The 25,227-nt window shown below is 52.5% G+C and overlaps 1 protein-coding gene across 5 annotated transcripts in view; it reads right to left on the bottom strand.

Annotated features, from left to right (window-relative positions):
* Positions 1-25,227, bottom strand: part of PICK1 (protein interacting with PRKCA 1) — a 422,731-nt gene that overhangs the window by 65,780 nt on the left and 331,724 nt on the right. For all 5 annotated transcript variants that reach the window (XM_069639885.1, XM_069639883.1, XM_069639884.1 and 2 more), the window contains one exon: positions 234-378. In XM_069639885.1, coding sequence (XP_069495986.1) covers positions 234-378 — 145 coding nt within the window. The remainder of the gene's footprint in view (positions 1-233; positions 379-25,227) is intronic.

Genomic DNA, 25,227 nt, shown 5'->3' with positions numbered 1-25,227 from the left:
CGCAAATTAAACCATTGCTGCAACCTTCCTGGCAACAAAGCGAATGTGTGGACAGTCACGAAGGCTGTCGGCCACTCTGGAGAAGTATGCAAGAATTGGTTAAAATCTAAAAATCAATCAAGTAGATGTTTTCAAAAGGAACGGATCTTGATTGAGGTGAGCACTACGCACTCAACAGCAATTCCCTTGCAAGAACTATAATATGTCCGGCATGGGTGAAGATAGGGTCTCACCATGTTTCTGGTCGAGCAGCTCCACCTTCTCCAGCACATCTTTCCTCATCTTAGCAAAGCGGGAACGAGCCTCCTGCCGGCAGCGCAGAACCAACCGGTATTCATAGTTGCCAGTGCCAACACGGTACAGTGGCTCGCCAATGGCCTGCAAAAAATAAAGTTTGTACTTCAAGTTTATTCCGGCAACTGCCATAAAACAACATATAATTAGGACTTACACATGCATATTATGAATTACAACAGTAAAACATTCTGTATGAATACAGAAAAAGGCAATTGCAACAAATCAAATTATATGATATGTTTCACATAGCATCAGCCAATACAATTAAAAAAGAAAAATCATGTCTTCTACTTCTCAAAAGTATGTTCCTACGGCACTATGCCCTTTTCACAAATCCTGACTGTGTAGACATCTAGATGCATTGTATTTTTGCAGAGGGCTTCAGCCTGAGCTAGCATCCTCAACTGATAACTGTTTAGACACTAGACACCTTTTCAGGTTACATTGCCGTAAATCTTTATGAGGACGCAAGAAAATCAAGTGTTGGACTGACTCATCTGATATTTTGCATGCTGGGCAGTTTGCTGAATAAGCAAGATCCCATGACTTTACTACCTACAGTTGGAAGACTACAGAATCTTAATTTAATATACAACGCGCATGCATAGCGCAGCCATGCTTCAAGGTAGTACTTAAAGCTGTGTATTCATTTTAATAATTGATTTTCTTTAATCACCCTTCTACCCCCATTTTCTTTCGCTTTTAGCTCTGCAGCACAGTCATGATGGTATTAAGTGAAATAATAGTATTCTATTTACCTAGAAAAAAAAAGATCGATTTAGAAAGACCGCTCTGCGACTGCACAGAGTGGTCTTTCTAAATATGTCAGCCCCTGCGATGCAAAAGGTGTGCACAGGGGCTGACAGGCACAGCGGGACCCAGAGGAAGAGTTGCGGAAGTGTCAGGTGAGCGAGTGTCTGTGTGTGAGAAAAGGAATGTTTGAGAAGGGTAGGGGGTGTTAGGCAGAAACCTGTGCAGTTCCCTCTGGGACCACTGCAAAAGATTTAAGACTACAGGTGTTTGGCAGTAAACCCACTTGGCAGCAGTCTGTACCACACAGATTCACTTGGTAGCTGTGGCTGAGCAGTCAGACTTCCCTCAAGAAGAGTTAGGCAGTATACAGAGTATTCACAATAGGTCAAAAGAACACAGTAGAACAAGCAAACACTGACCAGAGCTTGGTGTAAAAGAGATAATTATTTATTTAAAACACATCTAGTAAAACACACAGGCACTAATTTTAAGCAGTTCAAAAACACGGTCACTAAAAGATATACACTCCCTTAAAAGAATATTAGACAAGTCTTAAGTAAAGCCCCACTTATTTTCATACAGCAGTGAGCGCTTAACGCAGATGGCACTCTAATAATTCGTTTTAAAAGGGAGAGAAAAGCAGAGTATAAATTGAGACAGATCCCAACACTTTCACAAGAACACAGCAAGAGAGAAAGGCACAGTCAAACCGTGAAGTTAGAGTTCAGAAAGCCAGATCCACTTTAAGAGGATCAGAACGAAATGTGTCCAAGGTGTCACGGTTAAAAAGTGCACAAAAGTCTCGAAAAGGTTCAGGAAGAGTTGGCCCAAAAGAAAGGGACCAGTTAGATGGTCAAGGCGGCCAGCCCAGTCCAGAAGGATAAGGGATTATTATTACCTTGTAGCAATCTTTAGAAAGGGAGGCCTGGCGGACGCGGTACCTTAAAGTGGTGAGAATACTCCAGCGGGGGCAGTTGTTCCTGGCAGCGGATGCAAGTCGGTGCTTCGTCCGGGGCAAGGGAGGATCTCGTCGGGGAGGAAGACAGGAGTCCGTTGCACTGCCAGGGAAGAAACCAGCCGCAGAGTTCTCAGTTAAAAGGAGCGGTCCTTTGGTTTGCGGTCCAGTGGTAACTGGCTATCTGGTTGCCGGGGTGCTTGGCACGGGCAATTCGACCACAAGACGTCCTGGGATGCGAGAAAAAGAAGATAAACTGGTTGTGCCCACCAGTCAGGGGAAGAAGACTCTCCAGCAGGGAGATCTTCTCTGTCGTCGGGAAGTGGTGAGTCGGTTCCGCAGGGCTCCAATGGTGGTGTCGTCGTAGCAGGTCGGCTCAGCTTCTCCCTCGTCGGATTCTCAGGTCCTGTGGCGACTTCTGAAGTTCCAGTCCCCAAAGCCCTGCTTTTATGCAGCACACCCCCATTCACTCAGCCTAGATGTCAATCAAACATGCTAAGTGGTGAGCCGGCCGGCTCACCACTTGGGCCTATCACACAAGAGTGCGACTTGAGTTACCAAGGTAACTCAGTCCAGGGTACCTAAACCCACTCCCACACCCGCTGTGGTAACCAGACAGAGTGGCACCACTTTTGGAGGCTCTGTGGAGAAGCTCGCCAAAAGTGGAACAAAGGGCTCGACTTGGGTTGGAGTCACAGAAGAGAACACAAACGCTATTTTAGAATCGAGACCTGGCAAAAAATACCAACCGCCGAATTAATATTAAATAAACCGGCGGTATGTTCGAGGCTATGAGAATGAAATCATTAAAGTTGGTAGCCTCGAACAATGGGAAAATCCCATAGGGATATATTCGCGGTCGAATATAAAAAGTAGTATCCACTGCCACCAGCCAAAACTCGATCAGGGGGGACGGAGACGTGCCCCCTCGACTAACAGACCCCGGGGCAATCGAATTGCCCCGACCAGTACGTCCACAATATGATGGTTTGTACTGGTTTCTGTTCATAATTTGGGACTAATAAAGCCAATAGTGACTTTACATGCCCTGGGAGAAAGTCAGTCCCAGGGTATGGAGTCTATGGTGGGGTGTCACTATGACACCCCTGTGTCACTGCACGGAGGGTGCTGTGTAACACACATAGTAAAAACACATGAGACCCTCTGGAGTAAAGGACCCCATAGCCCATAAAACACATTAGCAGTCAAAGGAACACCATAAATCATGTCCAAGAGTGGGAAAAAGAGTCTCAGTGAAACTGGTTGTGTGTATGTGATGGGGTGCAAGGTGGAAGGGGATGAAAGCTAGGCAACAGTTGTCCAACTATCTGTAAGGCCTGTATTGAGACCCTTGTGCCTTGGGTAACCACATTAGTTTACCTATCGTTTGCGGAATCTACTGTTCCCATGATTTTGAAGGAGTCATGGATCACTCCTCTCCTAAACTCCTAAAAAAAATAAACCTAGACCCGAATGTTCCCAAACAGTATCGCCCAATTACAAATGTACCATTTCTTTTAAAAATTCTAGATCGTGTTGCTTATTTAGAATTTCAAGACTTTGTTGAAAATAATTGTATCCTGAATCAGCAACAATCAGGTTTCAGGCATAGACACGGGACAAAAGAACAAGTTACTTTCTTACCTGGTAACGCTCTTTCGATGGGATGGTCCGACGACGTATTCCATATCTATGACATGTAATCACCACAGCTGTGCTGCTTCAGAAACTTTTTTCGGCGTCTGCGTCCTGCGTCGATGACGTCGATGCGCCGTCGTCGAGGGCCTCCTCCGACGTCCGACGTCATCCAATGTGATAAGTAGGACGCACGACACCCGTAGCCTCAGTTGTAGTTTTTTCCCCCCAGAACGTGTGACACTAGTCAACTGCCAGTCAGACACAAAGCCTTGCGGAACGTAAGCTGCAATCGCAAAAGAAATTCTGCAGCGGGGAAGGCAGGGCGGGAGCGATATGGAATACGTCGTCGGACCATCCCATCGAAAGAACGTTACCAGGTAAGAAAGTAACTTGTTCTTCGAGGGGATTGGGTCCTCCGACGTATTCCATATCTATGACAGACTCCCAAAGCAGTACCAGAGCAAGGAGGAGGAAAAGAATTTAGAATCAAAATTTAGAATAGCCAATCAAATAGAGCAAAGGACCGCCTTGCCAAAGGCCAGATCCTGTGCTCGGATGGAATCGAGGGAATAGTGATGTACAAATGTATGTACTGAAGCCCAGGTGGCTGCATCACAGATGTTGCGAAAAGGAACACCCCTCTGCAGGGCAGTAGACGCAGCCATACCCCTGGTAGAATGGGCCTGCAAGCCAGCCGGTGGGTCCTTACCCGCCAAGCGGTAGCACTCCGAGATGGCCAAAATAATCCAGCGAGACAGTCTGTTTCGTCACAGCTTGCCCCAAACGCTTTCCAGCGTAACCAATAAAGAGTTGATCGTCCACTCTGACCCGGGACATGCGTGAAACATAAAAGCTTAAAGCTCTCCTAGGATCAAGCCTATGGAGCCTCTCCTCTTCCTTACCAGGATGCGGAGGAGGATAGAATGCCGGAAGAACAACCTTCTGGGCCAAATGAAATTCCGTCACTACCTTCGGAAGAAAAGAAGGACGAACTCTAAGGACAACCCTGTCCTTGTGAAATACAGTGAAGGGTGGCTTAACTGAAAGTGCCTGTAACTCACTCACTCTGCGAGCGGAAGTAACCGCAACTAAAAACACAGTTTTCAGAGTTAACAGCCTCAAAGGGCAAGAATGTAAATGCTCAAACGGAGCACCCATAAGAAACTTAAGAACAAGGTTTAAATCCCAACCGGGCACCAGGAAAGGTGACGGAGGGAACACATTAGTGAGCCCTTTCAGAAACTGTGAAATTAAAGGGATTTTAAAGTAAGAACACTCTTCAGACGAGCGCTTAAAGATGGACAGCGCCGCCAGGTAACCTTTAATGGTACCCACTTGCAAGCCCCTGTGGGCCAAAGAAAGTAAAAAGGACAGAACCATGGGGATGTCACATGCAAAAGGATCCACATTCTGAACTCTGCACCAGTCGCAGAACTTACGCCAACGGCAACTGTACAGAGACATTGTTGCTGGCCTACGGGCCGAAAGCAACACCTCCATCACGTCTTCAGGGAGGTCCCAATCCCTATACCTCAACCTTTCAGAAGCCAAGCGTGAAGGTTGAGGGATCTGACCTCTGGATGGAGAACCTGACCCCCCTCCCGTGAGAGCAGATCGTCTCGGTAGGGAAGACGACGCGGAGGTGCAGATGGACAAGTCGTGAAGGTCCGGGTACCACGTCCTCCGAGCCCACGCCGGAGCAATGAGGATCATCCGGGAACCGAACTTCCGAAACCTCCGCAGCACTTGCGGGATGACGGGGACTGGAGGAAACGCGTACAGCAGCGGGAATGACCACTCCACCACGAACGCGTCTCCTAAGGCTCCTTTTGGAGGAAATTCCCGCGAGCAAAACCTTTTGCACTTCCGGTTGACACTGGAGGCGAAGAGATCCACTTGAGGGGTCCCACAAAGGGCGAAGATCTCCAGGAGAATCTCCTGAGCCCACTCCCACTCGTGAGAGATCGTGCTCTGCCTGCTCAGAGCGTCCGCCGTCACGTTTTCGTCTCCGGCCAGATGAACTGCCGAGATCGAAACTTCCTGCTGGATAGCCCAGAACTCGAGCTGCATCGCCTCCCTGCACAGAGGAAGTGACCCTGCCCCCCCCTTTTTGTTGAGGTAGTGCATGGCCACTGTGTTGTCCGTCAGGATCAGGACCCTCTTTCCTCGCACAGTCGGCAGAAAAGCCTTCAGGGCTAGCCTGACGGCCCTCAGCTCCAACAGATTGATATGGAGTCTGGACTCCGACGGAGACCAACGACCGCTGACTGTCAGCCCGTTGGCAGGAGCTCCCCAACCCGTGAGGGATGCATCTGTCACGATCGTCACCTCCGGCCAGGGAAGCCAAAATGGAGCCCCCTTCATCAAGTTGCCTTCAACGGCCCACCACAGAAGGTCACGGGCGACCGAGGACGGCACCTGAACCGGGTCCGACATCCTGCCGGAGGACTGCGACCATTGGGTCTTGAGCGCCCACTGCAAAGATCTCATCCGCAGGCGAGCATCTGGCACCAGAAGATTGCAGGATGCCATGAGGCCGAGCAACCTCAAGAACTCGAACGCTGGGAGCGTCTGGGCATGCTGAAACTTGTGCACCATCTGCTGAATGTGAAGAGCCCTCACCTGGGGAGGAAAACGCTGCCCCAGGGAAGTGTCGAGCACTGCTCCGATGTACTGGAGCCGCTGTGTTGGCGTCAAATGGGACTTCTTTAAATTGAGGGAGAAGCCCAGCCTGTGAAGGGAGTGGCAGGTGACGGACAGATGATCCAGGACTTGCTCGGGAGAGCTCCCCCTGATCAACCAATCGTCCAGGTAGGGGTAGACGTGAATCCCCCTTGCCTGAGATGCGCTACCACCACCACCATGAGCTTGGTGAAAACCCTCGGGGCGGAGGTCAATCCGAACGGCACGACCCGAAACTGAAAGTGCGAGTCGCCAACCGCGAACCTCAGGTACTTCTTGTGCTTGGGATGGATCGGCACATGGAAGTAAGCATCCTTGAGGTCGAGTGACACCAACCAGTCCTGAAGCTGAAGGGCCTGGAGGACTTGAGAGAGAGTAACCATCTTGAACTTGTCCTTCCTGAGGAGTTTGTTCAAACCGAGCAAGTCCATGATGGGTCTCAATCCCCCGTCTTTCTTCGAAATCAGAAAATAAGGGGAATACCATCCCTTGTTCCTCTCCGCTACAGGCACCAGTTCTATGGCGCCTTTCTCCAGCACGGCTTGAATTTCCTGCGCAAGAAGCAGATCCGGACTCTGCAAAGAGAGGTTCCCCGGTGGATTGTCGCGAGGCCTGTGCCGAAAGGGAAGACAGTAGCCGTGGGTTATGATCTCCAGAACCCACACATCTGAAGTAATGGCTTGCCACTCTACAAGATGCTGCGCCAGCCTTCCCCCAACCAGAGAACCATGGGACATGGCCTCATGACTGAATGGGAGCGGCTGTGGCGTTACCTGAGGGCAAAGAGGCAACTGCCCGAGCGGCTCTGGCACCACGGGTACCCTGTCGTCCACCTCTGGTACCCCTGCGTTGGCCTCTTTGACTGCCAGCTCCTCTCGCTTTACTGAAGGTGTAATAGCGAAAGGAAGCACCCCTCCACTGCTGTCCCCTAGGATGAAAAGGCAGAGGTTGGCGAACTGCAGCGCCCAATGACTTCACTGCAGCTTTTGAGGTCTGCAACCTCTCAAGGCTCTCGTCAGCCTTGCTGCCAAAAAAGTGTTCACCGTCAAAGAGCATGTTGAGGAGCCGGGACTGCACATCAGGAGCAAACCCCGACTTCCGCAACCAGGCAAACCTGCGTATTACGGTGCTCGCCGCCATGGACCTACTGACGCATTCAGCTAAGTCCAAACCCGACTGAACGGACTCACACATGGCATCCTTACCATCCTGGACCATAGCAAGGAAACCATCCCGTTCGTCCCCTTCGGGAATATGTTCAGCCGCTAATGCAACACAGTTCCACAGAGTGTGTGTGAAACGAGACAAGGCACAAATGGAGTTGGCCGCCTGAAGCGCCATACCACCAGAAGAAAACACTTTCTTTGCCCAGCCATCAAAACGTTTGTCGTCCCTATCAGGAGGGATGGTAGGGTACGACGCCTGCTTTGCCGGGGCCGTGGCCGCCTGCACCACCAAACTCTCCGGAGTGGGGTGCCTGGTCAAGTAGCAGGGGTCGCTACTGGCTGGACGGTATTTTCGCGACAAGGATCTGCCCACCGCCGGGAGACTCTCCGGAGCAGTCCAAGCCGCCGCCACCCTTCTCTGTAAAGCCATATGGAACGGCAGTACCGGATCAGTTGGGGGACCAACATCAGGATGTCCGTCAGATCATCCTGCACAAACTCCCCTGGGGGAGCAGACCATCCCAAGTACTCAGAAACCCTAGCCATAAGGCGCCGGTACGAGGAATCGGCATGAGAGCCAGGCTCAGGCCTACAAACCTCCACCTCCGGAGAGGTGTCCAGTCCACTGGCATCATGCAGTGACTGTCTCAAATCGTCAAACTGACTATGGCCCGAGACAATTTCATCTGGAACCTGACTAGGAACCAGGCCATCAGAATCCTCATCCGCCTCTGAAATATAGTCCAGGTGGCGAAAAGAAGGCACCCGAGAGTGCTTGCTCTTAACCAGAGCCTTCCTAGGGGGTTCTCCCGTGCCACGGGGTACCTCCGATACGAAAGGCGTTGATGGCGTCGAGCGAATCGGCGTCGAGAGAACCGGCATCGGCGCGGAGAGGATCGGCGTCGAGGAAATCGGCGTCGACGTCAGATGCAGCGCCTCCAGCATCGGCGGCGTCGACACAGCCCTCGAAGCCGGAGCCCCGAGCGTGTCCCTCGACGACCTGAGCGTCGACGGCTCCGACGACTTCCTCAGAGCGGGAGCCTCGAGAAAGCCTGTCGACGCCCTCAACGCCTCAGATGTCAATGTCTTCCTCGAAGACCTCACAGGTGCATGCGGTCTCGAACGCGTCGAGGACCGGGACCTGGAACGGGTACGTCGAGAACGAGTCTCCTTGTCCGAACGGGACCTCTCCCGTGACTTGTGCCGACCACTCTTGCGAGCGGTGTCTCTCAACCTCTCACGACCGACCCCACTCGGGGGCGCGGACGGCTTAGTACCCTGCGACTCAAGAATCGCCAGCATTTTCTTCCTGAAGGAAGCCCATTCCTCGGGCGTCGCACGGCTGGTGGGGTAAGCGACGTGCCGGGCAGAGTCCTCCGAAGAGGACCTGGAAGACGACCGGTGTCGGCGCTTCCGAGAATGCCTCGAAGAGGCTGAGGAGTGGCGAGACCGACTCCTAGAAGGAGACCCACAAGACTTCCGACGATGACGCGGAGAGTCACCCCCCGAATCATCCGTCGAAAGCCCCGCAGACTTCGACTTCCTGGGCTTGGACACCCGACCTACCGACAACTTCTTCTTATGTTCGCGTAAGGCTTTGGACGTGAGCGACTGGCAGTCGATACAGTCATCCGTGTCGTGGGCCTCCCCGAAGCACCAGAGGCAGGCGTCGTGCGAGTCCGTCACCGACATCTTGGACCCACACTCCCCGCACTTCTTGAAACCCGGACGCGGGGTCGAAGACGAAGTAGAAGACATCTTCACACGAAGGATTTTCACAAAATGAACAGGTTCGAAGAACCGAGAAGAACAGAACTCCAAAGAGTCAAGGCGTTAACCGAGATTCACGAAGCAACACGTTCGCAGAAAAAACGGAACTGAGGCTACGTGCGTCGTGCGTCCTACTTATCACATCGGATGACGTCGGAGGAGGCCCTCGACGACGGCGCATCGACGTCATCGACGCAGAAAAAAGTTTCCGAAGCAGCACAGCTGTGGTGATTACATGTCATAGATATGGAATACATCGGAGGACCCAATCCCCTCGAAACGGCCCTTACCAATCTCAAATCCAACATTGCCAGCTTAATAGATAACGGCAAGCCCGCTCTCTTTTTGCTGTTGGATCTTTCCACATCTTTTGACCTGGTTGACCACACTTTGTTGGTCACCAGATTAAGTGAACAGGAGTACTGCTTGGATACAGCTGCTCAGTGGATTCTCTCGTTTCTTGGTCCCAGGAGTGCCAGGGTTGCCATACAGAATGCTAGCTCAGTACCCACGCTTACCACCTGTGGTGTCCCCCAGGGGTCATGCATTTCCCCTCTGCTGTGTACATCATGTCACTGCTCACCCTACTTGATAGTTTGGATGCTCAGTCGGCAAATTACGCTGATATGCAAAACATTGTTGAGCTGACTGGATGTCATCACACTGACTCCAATCCCATTAATCTAATCTACAATGGTATTCAGGATTGGATGCTTACGAACTTGCTTGCACTTAACCCCTAAAAAAAGGAATTATTGATCTTAGCGTTCGACAAAGACTAAAAAAGATGTTAGAATATGAGAGTTTCACCATAGCTGGTAACCAAATTGAAGCATCAAGCAGGGTGAAAGCCTTGGGCTTGATATTGGACGTAGAACTCGCCATGAAGCCTCATGTTGCTAGCGTGCAGGCATCATGCAGATATATCTCTAAACTCTTGAACCACATTCGCCCCTACATCTCTCTAAAAAACAGATCCACTTTAGCTACCACGCTAGTCAACTCGCACCTAGATTATTGTAATGGTCTGCTAGTGGGGACATCCAAGGCAGACTAATCTACAGGCCATGCAGGTCGCGAAGAATGGAGCCGTTAGAGCTGTCCTTGGGTTGTCCCGCAGGGAACACATTACCGATGCTAGACAGAGCCTTCATTGGCTTCAAGTCAAACATTGGGTCATGCATACATTTCTCTCTTTGACCTATATATGTGTGCACAAGGAAGCCCCTAAAAACTTCATGGATCGTCTTACTTCTCCCCCAGCAGTCCGAAATCTGTTGTCCTATGATACGTTAAAACTCTCCCAGTCAAGGTATAATCTTAAAACCTTTGGCAGCTCTACTTTTGATGTTCAGGCTCCCCTATCCCGGAATAAACTACTGTTCGATCTCAGGCATGCTAAGACCTGTAGTGAGTTTAAGAAGCGTTTCAAAACCCATCTGTTCAACCTTGACCCAGATTAGGCTTTGCATTTAGTTATTCTTCTTACCCCAGGATGCTCTCACCCTGCTCTGATATCTGTATGTTTTGTTCTGTTCTCTGTGCGCTTTGAGACCTATGGGTGAGTAGAGCTATACAACAATTGCAAATGAATAAATAAACAAAGGGGATCTGGGGAGGGGAAACCCCCCCCCCAATTAAAAAAAAACAATCTCAGCCATGTAATTTTTGGAGGGCAGCACAAAATAGACCGAAATAAATCTGTCTTTTTTATGTGCGGCCTTAACAAAGCAGAAACATGACAGAACTGTGATGATAGGCTAATTTCACCTACTGCTGCGAGTTTAAGATAGTTTCCAGTTTTAACAGATATTATGGTGTCGTATTTTAAACAAAAACGTGCCTAACAAATTTGTACCATGGGGGCATTGGGCCTTCAACATTTCCCAATACACCACGCATTGTTTCTCTATATTTTACTATATTGGAATGAGTCCATAATTTTATACAGTAGCATAGCGGCTTCAATTTAACTAACTCAACTTCTGCCCATCACATTTCAGCATGAAATGCACTTGTAGGGGCGATCGAGCAAGGCCTAGACCCCTAAATTGCATTTATTCTGAATTGGTCAAGGTAATAGTATCATAAGGAATAAGTTACTTACCTGTAACTGTTCTCCAGCATGGGTCTGGCATAGATTCACATGCTCATGAATATTCCCCGTCATCAGTTTCAGTTTCATTTCTGAACTGTCTTTCTCCTAACAACCAATCACTGAGCTCTGGGTCATACTGCCCCCAGCCAATGACTGCCCTCTACCTAAGCCCCCTTTCTCTGGAAGCCATCTTCAGATTTGGTAGCACGTAAAGTGGCAGTAGGACCAAGAGAAGAGCCGCAGAGGGGTAGCCGGGAGGCTTTGCATGTGAATCCAGGCCAGACCCATGCTGGAGAACAACAGTTATGGGTAACATGTTCCTTCTCCAGCATGGGGTCTGGCATGGATTCACATGCTCATGAATAAAGACTACATAGCACTATACACATGCACAACCACGGGAGGTGGGAAGGCTCAACATAAGCATCTCTTACCTCCACACAAGGCTCACCTTCAAGCCAACAAGTTTGCAGCACTGCTTGGCCAACTCTTGACTCCTCCTTGGAATCCCGGTCGACGCAGTAAAATTTTGTGAAGGTGTGCGCTGACCTCCACGTACCAGCCCTGCAGATGTCCAGCAGGGGCACACCAGACAGGAATGCAGTTGTAGCAGCGATCGTCCTGTTGGAATGGGCTCTTGGATGGCCAGGCAGCAGTTGGTTCATCAACCGGCGACAGTGGGTGATACAGCCGGAGAGCCACCTGGAAATGGAAGCCTTGGACAGGGCCTTCCCATGGCTCACAGGACCAAAGTTCAGAAAGAGCTGAGAGGTTTTCCGGAGACAATTTGTGCGGGCCACATAAAACTTGGGCTCTCTAGCCACATCCAGCGATGAAAAGTCCTTTCTGCCGGCGACAAAGGCGTCAGAAAAAACACAGGCAACACCAAGGGCTCATTTAGATTAAAGTCCAATGGCACCTTGGGCATGAAGGAGGGGTGCGTCCATAGCACCACCCTCGCCTCGTGGAAAGTCAAGTAAGGTGGTTTACAGGAGAGGGCCTGATCTCCCCCACTCGTCGCGCAGAGTTGATGGCCATGAGAAAAGCTGGTTCCACGACAGAAACTGGAGTGATGCAGAATGCATAGGCTCGAATGGCAGTCCCATGAGCCCAGTAAGCACCACATTGAGCTCCCACGCCGAGGCCAGAGCCTTCACTGGTGGGAAAGAACGGAATAATCCCTTGAGGATGGACGTCCTGGGGATCTGGTGTAGCAGGAGATAGCCGCCAGATGAATCTTGATTAAAGCGTGGGTTAGCCCCAATTTGGCCAACAGCAGCAAATATTGAAGCACCAGAGGGGCCTTGATCCTCGTAGGGTCGATCTTCTGGGAACGGCACCAAATAGCAAATCTATTCCACTTGGGACCGTAGCATTTCAAAGTAGACAATGCTCTAGCCTTGGCGAGAACTTCCTTGCAGTCCGCCGGGACCTCATAGCCACCGAATTCTAGCGCTGCAGGGGCAAGGCCTTCAGGTTCAGAGACCCTGGATCATGGTGAAGAAAGGTGCCCCCTTCCCTGGCGAGAGGATCCGCGACCAATGGCAGCTTGACTGGTGGGGACACTGACGTGCTGAGAAGGTCTGGGTACCAGATCTGCCTCGGCCACTCCGGTACGACTAGGATCATCCAGCACCGGCACCGTTTGAGTTGACTGATGACGGCAACGGAGGGAGTGCATACAGAAAGAGGCCTTCGCAAGGGAATGAGAATGCGTCCCCCATGCTGCCCTGCTGGGGATACCTGCTGGCAAACCTCCATCACTTGGTGTTCGACGACTTCGCAAACAAGTCGATCTGGCGATTGCCCCATTTGAGTAACAGGTTCTCCACTAGACTCTGCCGAAGTTCAAACTCGTGGCAAGAGAAAAGCTCCCTGCTCAGAGTGTCATCGAACGTGTTCTTTACTCCTGCCAGATGAAACGGGATGAGGAACATCCACTGAGCGACGGCCCAATGCCATAAGTCCTACGCCTCTTTGGAGTGCGCTGGGGACCTGGTGCCCCCCTGTTTCCTGATGTAAACCATTGTGGTGGTATTATCTGTGAAGACCCGCATCACCCTGCCCTTGAGGGACGGCAGGAACGATTTGAGGGCTCAAAACACTGCCTGTAGCTCCAGAACGTTGATGTGCAACGTCTTCTCTTCTGCCAGCTACAGGCCTCTAGCGTGAAGACTTCCGGTGTGGGCTCTCCCTGTGCGGTGGGGCCTGGAAATCCGCGCCTCCGATCAGATGAGCGCGCACGCCCCACCACCTTATCGCCCGATGGAACCTCTCGTTGTAACCAACGGGCGTTGAGGAACTCCTGCAGTGGGCGCATCCGTAACCTGCAAAGTCGAATGAGATAAATGTATGACATTATGCTGAGCAGAGACTTGATGGCCCTCACCGTGGCGATCTTCAGAGCGAGCAGCCGTTGCACCGTGCCCAGGATGGCTGCCACTCTCTCCTCCAAAGGAGACGCCAGGCATGACACTGTTGAGCTGTGATCCCAGGAACAGCGCGTCCTGCGATGGAGTCAAGCAGGCTTTACATAATTTACTGAAAACCCCAGATCCGTGAGTAGGTAGATGGTCCTGACTGTGTGGTCGACAGCAGCGCTCCGTGAGCTGGCCCGCATGAGCCAGTCGTCCAAGTAGGGGTAGACATGGATCCCTTGAAGTCGCAGATTGCCCGCCCCATGCGCCAGACACTTGGTGAAGACTCTGGGTGCCGACTTCAATCTTGAAGGGCAGGGCCTTGAATCAGTAATGCTTCCCCTGAACGACGAAGCGCAGGAACTTGCGGTGTCCCTTGTGAATGAGGATTCTGGTACACAGGTCCAAAGTTCATAAACAGCTGTGACGTCTTCGGAAAACTCTGTGCGGTCCACGTAGAACTTCAGCGCTCTAGCCACATCCAGCGAGTGCAAAGTCCTCTCAGCCGGCGACGAAGGGGACCCATGAGCCTAGTCAGCACCACATTGAGCTCCCACGCCGGTACTGGAGCCTTCACTGGTGGGAACGAACGGAAAAGTCCTTTCATGCACCATGCGATGCGACCACAGCGACAATCGTCCCAGAGTTCTGGTGTAGCGGGAGATAGCCGCCAGATGGATCTTGATAGAGGCATGCACCAGTCCTGCCTTGCCCAGCGACAGCAAGTACCGCAGCACTTGAGGGGCCGTAATCCCTAGAGGATTTATCTTCTGTGCACATCACCAGACGGTGAACCTCTTCCATTTATGTCCGTAGCACTTAAGAGTCGAAGAAGCCCTGGCCTTGACCAGCACCTCCTTGCAGTCTGCCGGGATCTCGTATCCACCAAACTCTAGCGCTGCAGGAGCCAGGCCCGCATGTTCAGCGACGACTGGTCGTGGTGCAAGATCGCGCCTCCTTCCCTGGCGAGAAGATCTGCGTCTGCCGGAAGCGTGACTAGAGGGGATGCTGACAAGTCCAGAAGATCCGGGTACCATATCTGCCTCGGCCACGCCGCTGCGACGAGGATCATCCTGCACCACGACCGTCTGAGTTGACTGATGAGTCATAGGAGCAACGGCAACAGGCTGTCCCAGGGGAATGAGAACGCATCCCCCATGCTCCCCGGCTGGGGAAACCTGCTGGCGAAGCTCCGGCACTTGGTGTTTGTTGCCGTCGCAAACTGATCGATCTGGGGATTGCCCCATCGTCGAAACAGTAGGTCCACCTGATCCTGACGAATTTCCCACTCGTGGCAAGAGCACAGCTCCCTGCTGAGTGAGTCGGCAACAGTGTTCTTCACTCCTACCAGATGAAAAAAGTACCAGGAACATCCTTTGAGCGATGGCCCAGTGCCAAAGGTCCTGCGCTTCCTTGGAGAGAGCAGGGGATCTGGTGCCCACCTGCTTCCGAATGTAGAACATCGTTGTGGTTTTGTCGGTGAAGACCCGTACCACCATGCCCTTGAGGGACGGAAGGACTGACTTGAGGGCCCAAAACACGGCCCGGAGCTCCAGGACGTTGATGTGCAACGACTTCTCCGGGAGCCAGAGGCCTCTTGCGTGGAGATTTCCGGTGTGTGCGCCCCATCCCTGCGGGGAGGCGTCCATTGTCACCCACCGTCTCTCCTGATGCGCCAGGGTCTGGAAGTTCGTGGCCGCCACTAGATGCGTGCAGACCCCCCACCATAGAATTGCCCGATTGAATGTTTTGTTGAGGGCGATCTTGTCCTCGAAGCTTCCCTTCGCCTGCATCCAGCGGGCGTCAAGGAACTCCTGCAGTGGCCGTATCCGCAGTCTGCACAGCCGAACAAGGTAGATGCATAACGACATCATGCGAAGTAGGGACTAGATGGACCTCACCGTGGCAACCTTCATGGCCAACAGCCATTGTACCTTGCCCAGGATGGCCTTTATCCTGTCCTCCGACAGGGCAGCTAGGCGCGCCACCGTGTTGAGTCTGGCTCACAGGAACTGGGTGTCCTGCGATGGCTCCAAGCAGGACTTCCGCATAGCTTATCGAGAACCCCAGTTCCGTGTGCAGGCGGATGGTCCTCGCTGTGTGTTCGACAGCGAGTTCCTTTGACTTCGCTAGGATGAGCCAATCGTCCAGATAGGGGTAGACATGGATCCCCTGCAGGTGACAGCGCGCTGCCACCGGTGCCAGGCACTTGAAGACCCTTGGGGCCGACTTCAGACCGAAGGGGAGGGCCCTGAACTGGTAGTGCCGTCCTTGGACTACGAAGCGCAAAACCTTCTGGTACCCCTTGTGAATGGGGATGTGGAAGTAGGCATTCTCCAGGTCCAGAGACAACACAAAGTCCCCTTCTTCCAGCTGTCCCAGACCATCCGGAATTTCAGGGATTTTATGCATTTGTTGAGGTGGCGGAGATCTAGGATGGGCCACCAGCCGCTGGTCTTTTTTCGAACAAGAAAGTACCGCGAGTGTACTCCGGAGCCCCGCAGCCTCTTTGGGACGATCTCTATCGCACCCTTTTTTAGCATTGTTCGTACCTCTAGAAGTAGTTGAGGAATGTGGTTCTCTTTCCTGGCCACGGGTGGAAAACGGGGACACTTTCTTTGGAACTCCAGAGTGTGCCCATAGGCCATGGCATCCAGCACCCAATGGTCAGTGGAGATGGATTACCCAGCCGGCCTCCCACCGGGGTGCTGGGGTGGGGGCCCCGACACCACGGCCAGTTCAGTCCTGCTACGCCAAGGCCTTACTGCCTTGGGCCCCTTGACGACGACAACAATGTCCGCCAGTCTTCTTGCGGCCTCTGTTGGCCTCCTGCAACGATGAGCAGCCAGCCTGACGGTAAGAGCAAGAGCTGCCGCTGAATCCTTTGGAGGCACCTTGTGACTTGCCTCCGGAGGTCCGAAAGGACAGCCGTCGTTGATGGAGCGGGCCCAAGGCATGGGCCGTCTCGGTGTCTGCCTTGATGGCCTGCAGTGATTCGTCTACTGCCTTGCCGAACAAGTTGTTCCCATCGAAGGGCATGTCCAGTACCCTCATCTAAACGTCCTGACTGAAGTCGGTGGCCCTGAGCCAGCCATGCCGGCGAAGGTAAACGCTGTTGCCCATCTGTCGGAAGCCAGTGTCTGCGATGTCCATGGCCACCGTAATGGCGTGGTCCGAATCTACCTCGCCTTCCTGTAAGATTTCAAGGGCCTCCGCCCTCTTGTCGCCAGGGGCGATTTTAAACCACAGCTCCCTATCGTAGCAAGCCACGATAGCGAGAGTGTTGACCACCTTAATTGTCATCGCCACCAATGAAATTACCAGACGTCTTATGGTATCTAGCTTCTTCCCCTCACTGTCCGGCAGGGAAGTGGAAGTCGATGCCGTCGTCCCAGCGGATTTCTTCTTGGCAGTCGCAGAGACCACAGAGTCTGGAGACGGCTGCGCTCTGAGGCACATTGGTGCTGAGTCTGGGACCCAGTACTTCTTCTCGTACCGGTCTCTCTTTGCCAGGGCCGAGGATGGGTTCTTCAGGAGGGCCAGCCCCTCGTCCCAGATGTTGTCCAACAGCAGGACCGAGAGCATGGTCTTGCTTTTGGCCTCTCGTCGCTGATAAAGGAATCCCTCCTTCTGCTCCTCGGGGCACAGCTGAAAAACCTCCGAGGCCCTAGCGATCAAGGCGTGAAACAAGCCAATTTTGGAGCAAGGAGAAGCCCGAGGTGGGGGTGATGGGAGATCTGCTCCGTCTTCGCCACCGTCTCGTTCCTCGGAGGAGGGGATGGTGGTGAAGGGTGGAAGGGTGGGGGCGGATGGACTCGTCTCCGCTTGGGTGAAGGGTTTCCTGACAGTCCAGGTGCAGCTGGATCGTCCGCCGGAGGCAAAGGCATCCTTGTTCTTATTTCGGAACACAGGGTGTGCAGGGCCAGCAAGATGTCCTCCGACCTGTCAGTCGGTGGTTGCGACGGGAGTGTCGGCAGCAGTGTGGTGTCCTCCAGTTCCTAGCCGATCTGCCGTTCCTCGTTGGCACCCCTGTCGCTCTCCACGTCCGCCTCATCGGGGTCCTTCCCGTAGGACCGGAACTCAACGAATCTCTTGTCCAAGACTGAATTGAGGCCCGCCAGCTCATCCTCGGAGAAGATATCTGAGTCGGTAGGATTATTGCGCCCGCCCCCTTCTTCTCTGCCCAGGGGTTTCACAGGGGTCTTTTCGATGGGCAGGAAAGACGATTCCCTCTGGGAGGGCAGGGAAACTTTTGGGTTTGAAGTCGTCTCCACTGGGGCCGTATCTGCAGGTTTCGCCAGGGACGCTGCCACTTCCTCAATTGAAGTCTTAGCCAGGTGAATCTGGGCCTTCACGACCTTTGGCGCGTCTGAGGCCTTCACCGTGGGGGTGGGGGGGGGGGGGGGTGTCACCGCCTTGCTCCCCCTTGGCTTTCTCCGTCAGGGTTGACCAGGGCTTCTCCCGAAGCTTAGCCTGGTTGGCTCGTGGTTGACAGCGTCAGCGATGCTGCGCCTGGCCTGGCAGCCGCAGAACCCGAACCAACGGTGCTCCTGGTGCCCGCGGACAAGCAGTGCTTTGCCTTATGTTGGGCCCCATTGCCGGAGCGCCCTCAAAGGTCTTAGAAGACCACTCAGACTTCTTCTTGGGCTCACCTGCTGCCGGGCTTTTCGCCTCCAGCCAGTCTGCGAGCCGTTTGCAACGGTCCTTCATGGTAAGGGCAGACATGTCCTTGCAGAACGCACAGTCCTCCTCCATGTGCGACTTGTCGGAGTGCAGGCAGTAGAGGCACCGGGAGTTCTCATCCTCCTTGAAGACATTCTGTAGTCCACATCCTGGGCAGATCCTAAACAGCTTGGATCCAACGGTCATCGAGTCTCCTTTGTGTTCGGCCATGTCCACGCGTAGGCCTCAAAGATCTTCCGGAATCCTCCAAGAAGTGAAATTCAATGAAAATTCGCCCTTGAGGGGCGTAGAGATTTCCGAAACGGGTCCCCGTTAATCGGAAGAAGAATCGGTGGAGCTTGAGGATCGATTTGACCGAAAAAGAGTAAACTCTTTGAAAAAACGCAATACGCAGTAAAAGCTCAATAGCTAAGCACGAGGACTCAACACTTGAACGTGCGGTCAATATCTGAAGAGAGCTGCCTGGGGAGGGGCTTAGGTAGAGGGCAGTCATTGGCTGGGGGCAGTATGACCCAGAGACCAGTGATTGGTTTTTAGGAGAAAGACAGTTCCGAAACGAAACTGAAACTCTTTTTTTCTTTTACCTAGGATTCCCAGCCTGACAGGGAATATTCATGAGCATGTGAATCCATGCCAGACCCCATGCTGGAGAACTTGTTCTTCGAATGGATTGTGTCCTCCAATGTATTCCTCATCTTTGTCAGACTCCCAAAGCAGTATCCATGACCGGAGGAGAGTGAAGAATTTAGAGGACCGAGTAAAGCACTGCCTTACCAAAAGCAACACCGTGAGCATAGGAAGTATCCAGGGAATAATGCTTAGTAAAAGTATGTATGGAAGACCACGTTGCAGCATCACAGATGTTTTTAATAGGGACGCCCCTTTGTGCAGCCGTCGATGCAGCCGTGCCTCTGGTGGAATGAGTATGCAAGCCATCAGGAGTGTCCTTGCCCACTAATCTATAGCATTCCCGAATAGTGAGGATGAGCCACCTAGACAAGGTCTGTTTAGAAACAGCCAGGCCTAGTTTGTGCCCGGTATACGCCACAAAGAGCTGGTCGTCCACTCTCACTTTGGACATTCTGGAAATATAAAAGCTTAACGCTCTCCTAGGGTTCTCCAAGCCTCTCCTCTTGCTTACCAGGATGCGGAGGAGGACAGAAGGCAGGTAGCAGAATCTTCTGACTTAAGTGAAAGTCAGAAACTATCTTAGGAAGGAGGGTCTTGCTCACAAACACAAGTCTCGCTCACTCTACGTGCAGATGTTAGAGTAACCAATAGAATAGTCTTAAAGGTCAACAACCTCAACGGACAGGAGTGCAAGGGTTCAAATGGAGCACCCATCAGAAACTTCAAGACCAAGTTAATATCCCAAACCGGAACCTGAAAAGGTGATGGCGGGAACACATTTGTGAGCCCTTTTAGGAATTGAGTAACCAGTGGAATCTTGAAATAAGAGCATTCCTTGGATGAGCGTTTACAGATTGAAAGCGCTGCTAGGTAACCTTTAATGTCCTTCCGTGCTAAAGAAAGCAGAAAGGACAAAACATCCAGAGTTAACCAGTGAAAAAGGATTAACATTCTTTTCTCTGCACCAGTCGCAGAACTTGTTCCAACGCCAACGGTACAGAGACTTTGTTTCTGGCCGCCTGGCTGAAAGCAACACCTCCATTCCGTCATCCGGGAGGTCCCAACCCCTAAACCTCAACCATTCAGAAACCATGTGTGAAGTTTGAGAGTCTTGACCTCTGGATGGAGAACCCAACCCTCCTCTCGCGAGAGGAGGTCCCCTCTTTGGGAAGACGCATCAGAGGACAGATTGACATGCCCAGAAGATCCTGGAACCACAACATCCTGGCCCAATCCGGAGCAATGAGGATCATGTGGGTCCCAAACCATCTTCCCTCCTGAGAACTTGAGGAATGATGGGGACTGTAGTGGGAATTCCTAGTGCACCATGAACGCATCTCCTAGAGCTCCTCTCGGGGCAAATTCCCTTGAGCAGTACCGCTCGCAGTTCCGGTTGGCACCGGTCGCGAACAGATCTACCAGAGGGGTTCGCCAAAGGGCAAAGATCTCTTGAAGGACTTCCTGAGCTAGTTCACAGTCGTGGGAGACTGCGCCCTGCCTGCTCAGAGCGTTCGCCGCCGTGTTCTCCTCTCCGACTAGAAGAACTGCCGCTACAGAGATTCCTTCTTGAATTGGCCAGTACCAGAGCTGCATTGCTTCTCTGCACATCAGTAGTGAGCAGACGCCTCCTCTCTTGTTGAGGTAATGCATGGCCACCGCGTTGTCCGTCATAAGGACATTCTTCCCCGTACAGATGGCAGGAAAGCCTTCAGTGCTAGCCTGATTGCTCTCAGCTCCAAAATATTGATGTGCAGTTAGGACTCCGATGGAGACCAACGACCGCTGATGGTCGGATCGTTGGCGTGAGGTCCCCACCCTGTGAGAGAAGCGTCCGTCACTAGTTATCTCCGGCCATGGTTGCCAAAAAGGTTCTCCCTTCATAAGATTTTCCTCGTAGGCCCACCACAGAAGATCTTATGAGACCCTGATCGGAATCTGAGGGCGATCCGACATCTGTTCTGAAAACTGGGACCATTGGGTTCTGAGAGCCCATTGAAGGGATCTCATTCTCAGGCGGGCCTCCGGCACCAGAAAAATGCAGGATGCCACGAGGCCGAGCAACCTCTGTTGGGAGCAAACTTCTATTGGGAAGGTGTCATATGGGACTTCTTGAAATTGAGGGAGAAGCCCAGTCTGTGAAGGGAGTGGCAGGTGACGCCGAGATGATACAAGGCTTGCTCGGGAGAACGCGCCCTGATCAGCCAATTGTCCAGATAGGGGTATCCTGAGATGCGCTTCCATCACCACCATCAGTTTGGTGAAGACCCTCGGGCGGAGGTCAATCCGAATGACAGGACTCGAAACTGATAGTGCGAACCGCCAACGGCGAGCCTCAGGTATTTCCTGTGCTTGAGATGGATCGGCACATGAAAATAAGCATCCTGAAGGTCCAACGACACCAACCAATCCTGAAGTTGGAGGGCTTGGAGGCTTTGAGAAAGAGTGGCCATCTTGAATTTGTCCTTCCTGAGGAACTTGCTCACATTTCTCAAGTCCAAGATGGGTCACAGTCCCCCGTCCTTTTTGGAATAATAAAATATTGGGAATACCAACCCTTGTTCCTATCCACCACAGTCACTGGTTCCATAGCACCTTTCTCTAGCAGTGTCAATGTTTCCTCCACTAGGAGCGGATCCAGAATCCTCCAAGAGCATTTGTCCGGTAGATTCTTGCGAGGCTTCTGTATAAAGGGAAGGCAGCAATCGTGGGCTATTGTTTCCAGAGCCCACGCATCTGAAGTAATAGCTTGCCTGCCCCCCACTTGTGAGCTGTAACTCAAGGCCTCAGAGCGGTTTTGAAGCGGCTGTTACAGAGCCAGATAGCAAAGAGGCCGCTGCTTGAGCGGGATTGGCACCTCTACCTCGTCCCCCATGAGGAAACTTACATTGGCCTCTTTTGCTGGCCATTCCTCTCGCCCTTCCTACCGAGGCATAGTAGAGAAAAGATCTACCCCTCTACTGCTGTCCGCTAAGACGAAAAGGCTGAGGTTGCCGTATAGCTGCGCCCAAAGATTTGGCAGCAGCTTTAGAGGTCTGCAACTTCACAAGGCTCTCATCAGCCTTGCTGCAAAAAGATGAGACCCGTCAAATGGCATGTCCAGAAGATGAGCCTGCACATCCGATGCAAAACCGACTTCCGTAAATCACGCAAACCTGCACATCACGGTGCCCGTAGCCATGGACCTGCTGATGCTATCTGCAGCATCCAACCCAGACTGAAGGGACGCACACATTGCTTCCTTGCCGTCCTTAACAATAACCAGAAAACCGTCCCTTTCTTCCCCTTCGGGAATACGCTCTGCTGCCATAGAGATGCAATCCCACAGAGTGTATAAAAATTTGGCTAAGGCACAAGTGGAGTTGGCCGATTTTAACGCCATACTCCCAGCTGAAAATACTTGCTCGCCCATCCATCCACCCGCTTATTGTCTCCATCAGGAGGGATGGTAGGGTACGCTGCCGGTTTCGAGGTAGCCATGGCTGCATGAACCACCAAACTCTCAGGAGTGGGGTGAGTGGACAGGTAGCCAGGGTCGCTACTGGAGGGGTAGTATTTTTGTGTCAGAGACTTCTTCACTGCCGGATTCGTCTCTGGGGTTTCCCAATTTCCGGTCACCCTTTTCTGCAGAGCCACAAGAAATAGCAACACAGGATCTGTAGGAGAACCCTGATCCTAAATGTCAGTTAGATCATCCTTATCAAAAGGCACAGGAGGTCTTGAACAGCCCAAATACTCAACGACTCTCGACATAAGTCGCCTGTAAGAGGAGTCGGCATGCTCCCCTGGTTCTGGCGTGCCGAACTCCAGCTCAGGAGAAGTATCTATACCACTTGCATTATGTAAGGTATCACACAGATCCTCCATCCTACTCTCCTCCAGAATGAGGCACTCAGGCACATTAGGGGTTCCAAACTGGAGACCAAAAGAGACATCCTCCACTTCAGAACGTTCCTCATCCTCAAAAATTTAAGCGATGGACATAAGGAAATCCTTCTTAGGCAGAGGAGTACACCTTTTCTCAGAAGGCTGCACAGATTTGAACACTGCCTTCCTTGGAGGTTCTACCGTCACAGGAACCTGTGCTGGCAGTTTTGGCCCCAACGGCGCCGATTGCATCAGCGTCGACAACGGCTTCGAAGGCCTTGAGGGTCTGATCGGGGTTGAGGACCTGAATCGACTGGCCTGGCGTTGATGGTTTCGAGGGGTTTGGTAAGTTCCAATGGTGTCGAAGACCTTGACCTCTTATCCCGTCTCGATCGATCCTTAGATTCCTTGTCCTTATATTGCCTTGAATGCTCTCTATGATGATCACTCTGTTTACCCAGGCTCGAAGGCGGGTGAGTATCCGGTCGAGACCGTACCTTACCGGCTTCCTCAGAAGGCGCGGAGGGGGCTTTGCCCAGCTTTTCAAAAATCATAAGCATTTCCACACGGAAAGCTTCCCATTCTGCCGGCATTGATTTTTTTAGACGGGCAACTCACCCTCTCAGGGGTGCCGCCTGAAGAAGAGGACGAGAAAGGCGAACTACGGTGCCTTCTTCTCAAGCGCTCCGACGAGGACGAGTGGGGGGAGCCACTCCTTGACCTTGAACGCTTGGCCTTCTTCCTCCGAGGAGTGTCGCCTCTCGGTCGAAGGCCCAGCAGGTCGGGACTTATGGAGCTTGGACATCTTGCCTATCTTGAGGTTCCCCTTTCCAATCATCGACTGGCACTTGGAGCACGTATCCGTGTCATGCCCCTCTCACTGGGGCACCACAGGCAGACTTGATGTGTGTCTGTGATGGACATCTTGGAGCCGCAGTCCCGGCATTTCTTGAATACGGACCGAGGTGTCGCCGGTGTGGAAGACGAAGAAAGGAACAAGTTACTTACCTGTAACTGTTGTTCTCCAGCATGGGTCTGGCATGGATTCACATGCTCATGAATATTCCCCGTTGTCAGGCTGGGATTCCTCGGTAAAGAAAAAAATCAATATCAGTTTCGTTTCTGATCTGTCTTTCTTAGTAGTAACCAATCACTGATCTCTGGGTCATACTGCCCCCAGCCACTGACTGCCCTCTCCCTAAACCCCTCCCCTGGCAGCCATCCTCAGAGGGGAAGGAGGGAGGGTTCGCATGTGAATCCATGCCAGACCCATGCTGGAGAACAACAGTTACAAGTAAGTAACTTGTTCCTTCTCCAGCATGGGGTCTGGCATGGATTCACATGCTCATGAATATAAGAATACATAGAAGTATACACATGCACAACCAAGGGAGGTGGCAACAGGCTCAACATTAAGCAATACAACAACTCAACATTAAGCATCTCTGGGGGGCGTGGCTACGAAGCCATGTGAGCGGACGTGCTTCTTGTCGGGCTCGTGGCGATCCTACAATGATCCTGAATAAAGTGCAGTTGCACTGGACTGGCGGACACAGAAACATTGGTATTTGCCCGTGAACATGCTGGGATCACTCGGTGCTCGTGGTGAGCGGGCGTGACACTAGGAGGAAGCTGCCGGAGGCGCGCGGAGTATGGTGGACACGGGGGACGAGAAACACAAGATGGCGGCCCGCCGTGGCGGAGAAGAAGTCACCGCCGAAGCGTCGGCGGCGTGTCCGTGAGACGGACTGTAGTGCCTGTGGAGCTGTGAGGGAGCCCTGGACTGTCGCCGGAGAGTGCTGGGAGCTGCCCGTTGCCTGGGACAGCGAGGAACACCCCCGCGAGCAGAGAGACACGGAGAGGCTGCGGGCGCTAGGACCGCGCGGGAGCCGGGAGAACAAAGCGATCCCCGCGGCCCGACGGCAGGAGCCCCCGCGGCTACTGGAGTGCGAGGAGGAGAGGCCCGCGGCTACTGGAGTGCGAGGAGGAGAGGCGGCCCCGAGAGGACTGCCAAGGGCTGGAGCCGAGACCGAGGCGCCCGCTTGCTATTCTCCTGGGACACTTCTGAGAGAGCGGAGTGCAAAAATCCTTAAAGAGGCGCCCCGGTCTCCCGTGACACTTCAGGGGGAACAAACTGGGTGAGAAGCCTCAGAGTACTGCGCCCCGGTCTCCTGTGACATTAATAAAAATAAAAAAATAATAAAAAAAAAAAAACACATTGAAAAGCCTCGAAGAGGCGCCCGGTCTAGCGGGGATAAGACTACAGCGGGATGG

The sequence above is a fragment of the Ambystoma mexicanum genome, chromosome 7q (assembly GCF_040938575.1).
Source record: "Ambystoma mexicanum isolate Mex_15411 chromosome 7q, UKY_AmexF1_1, whole genome shotgun sequence".
Lineage (NCBI taxonomy): Eukaryota > Metazoa > Chordata > Amphibia > Caudata > Ambystomatidae > Ambystoma > Ambystoma mexicanum.
Note: the sequence above shows the minus strand (reverse complement) of the source record. Positions and strands in the feature narration are given on the sequence as shown.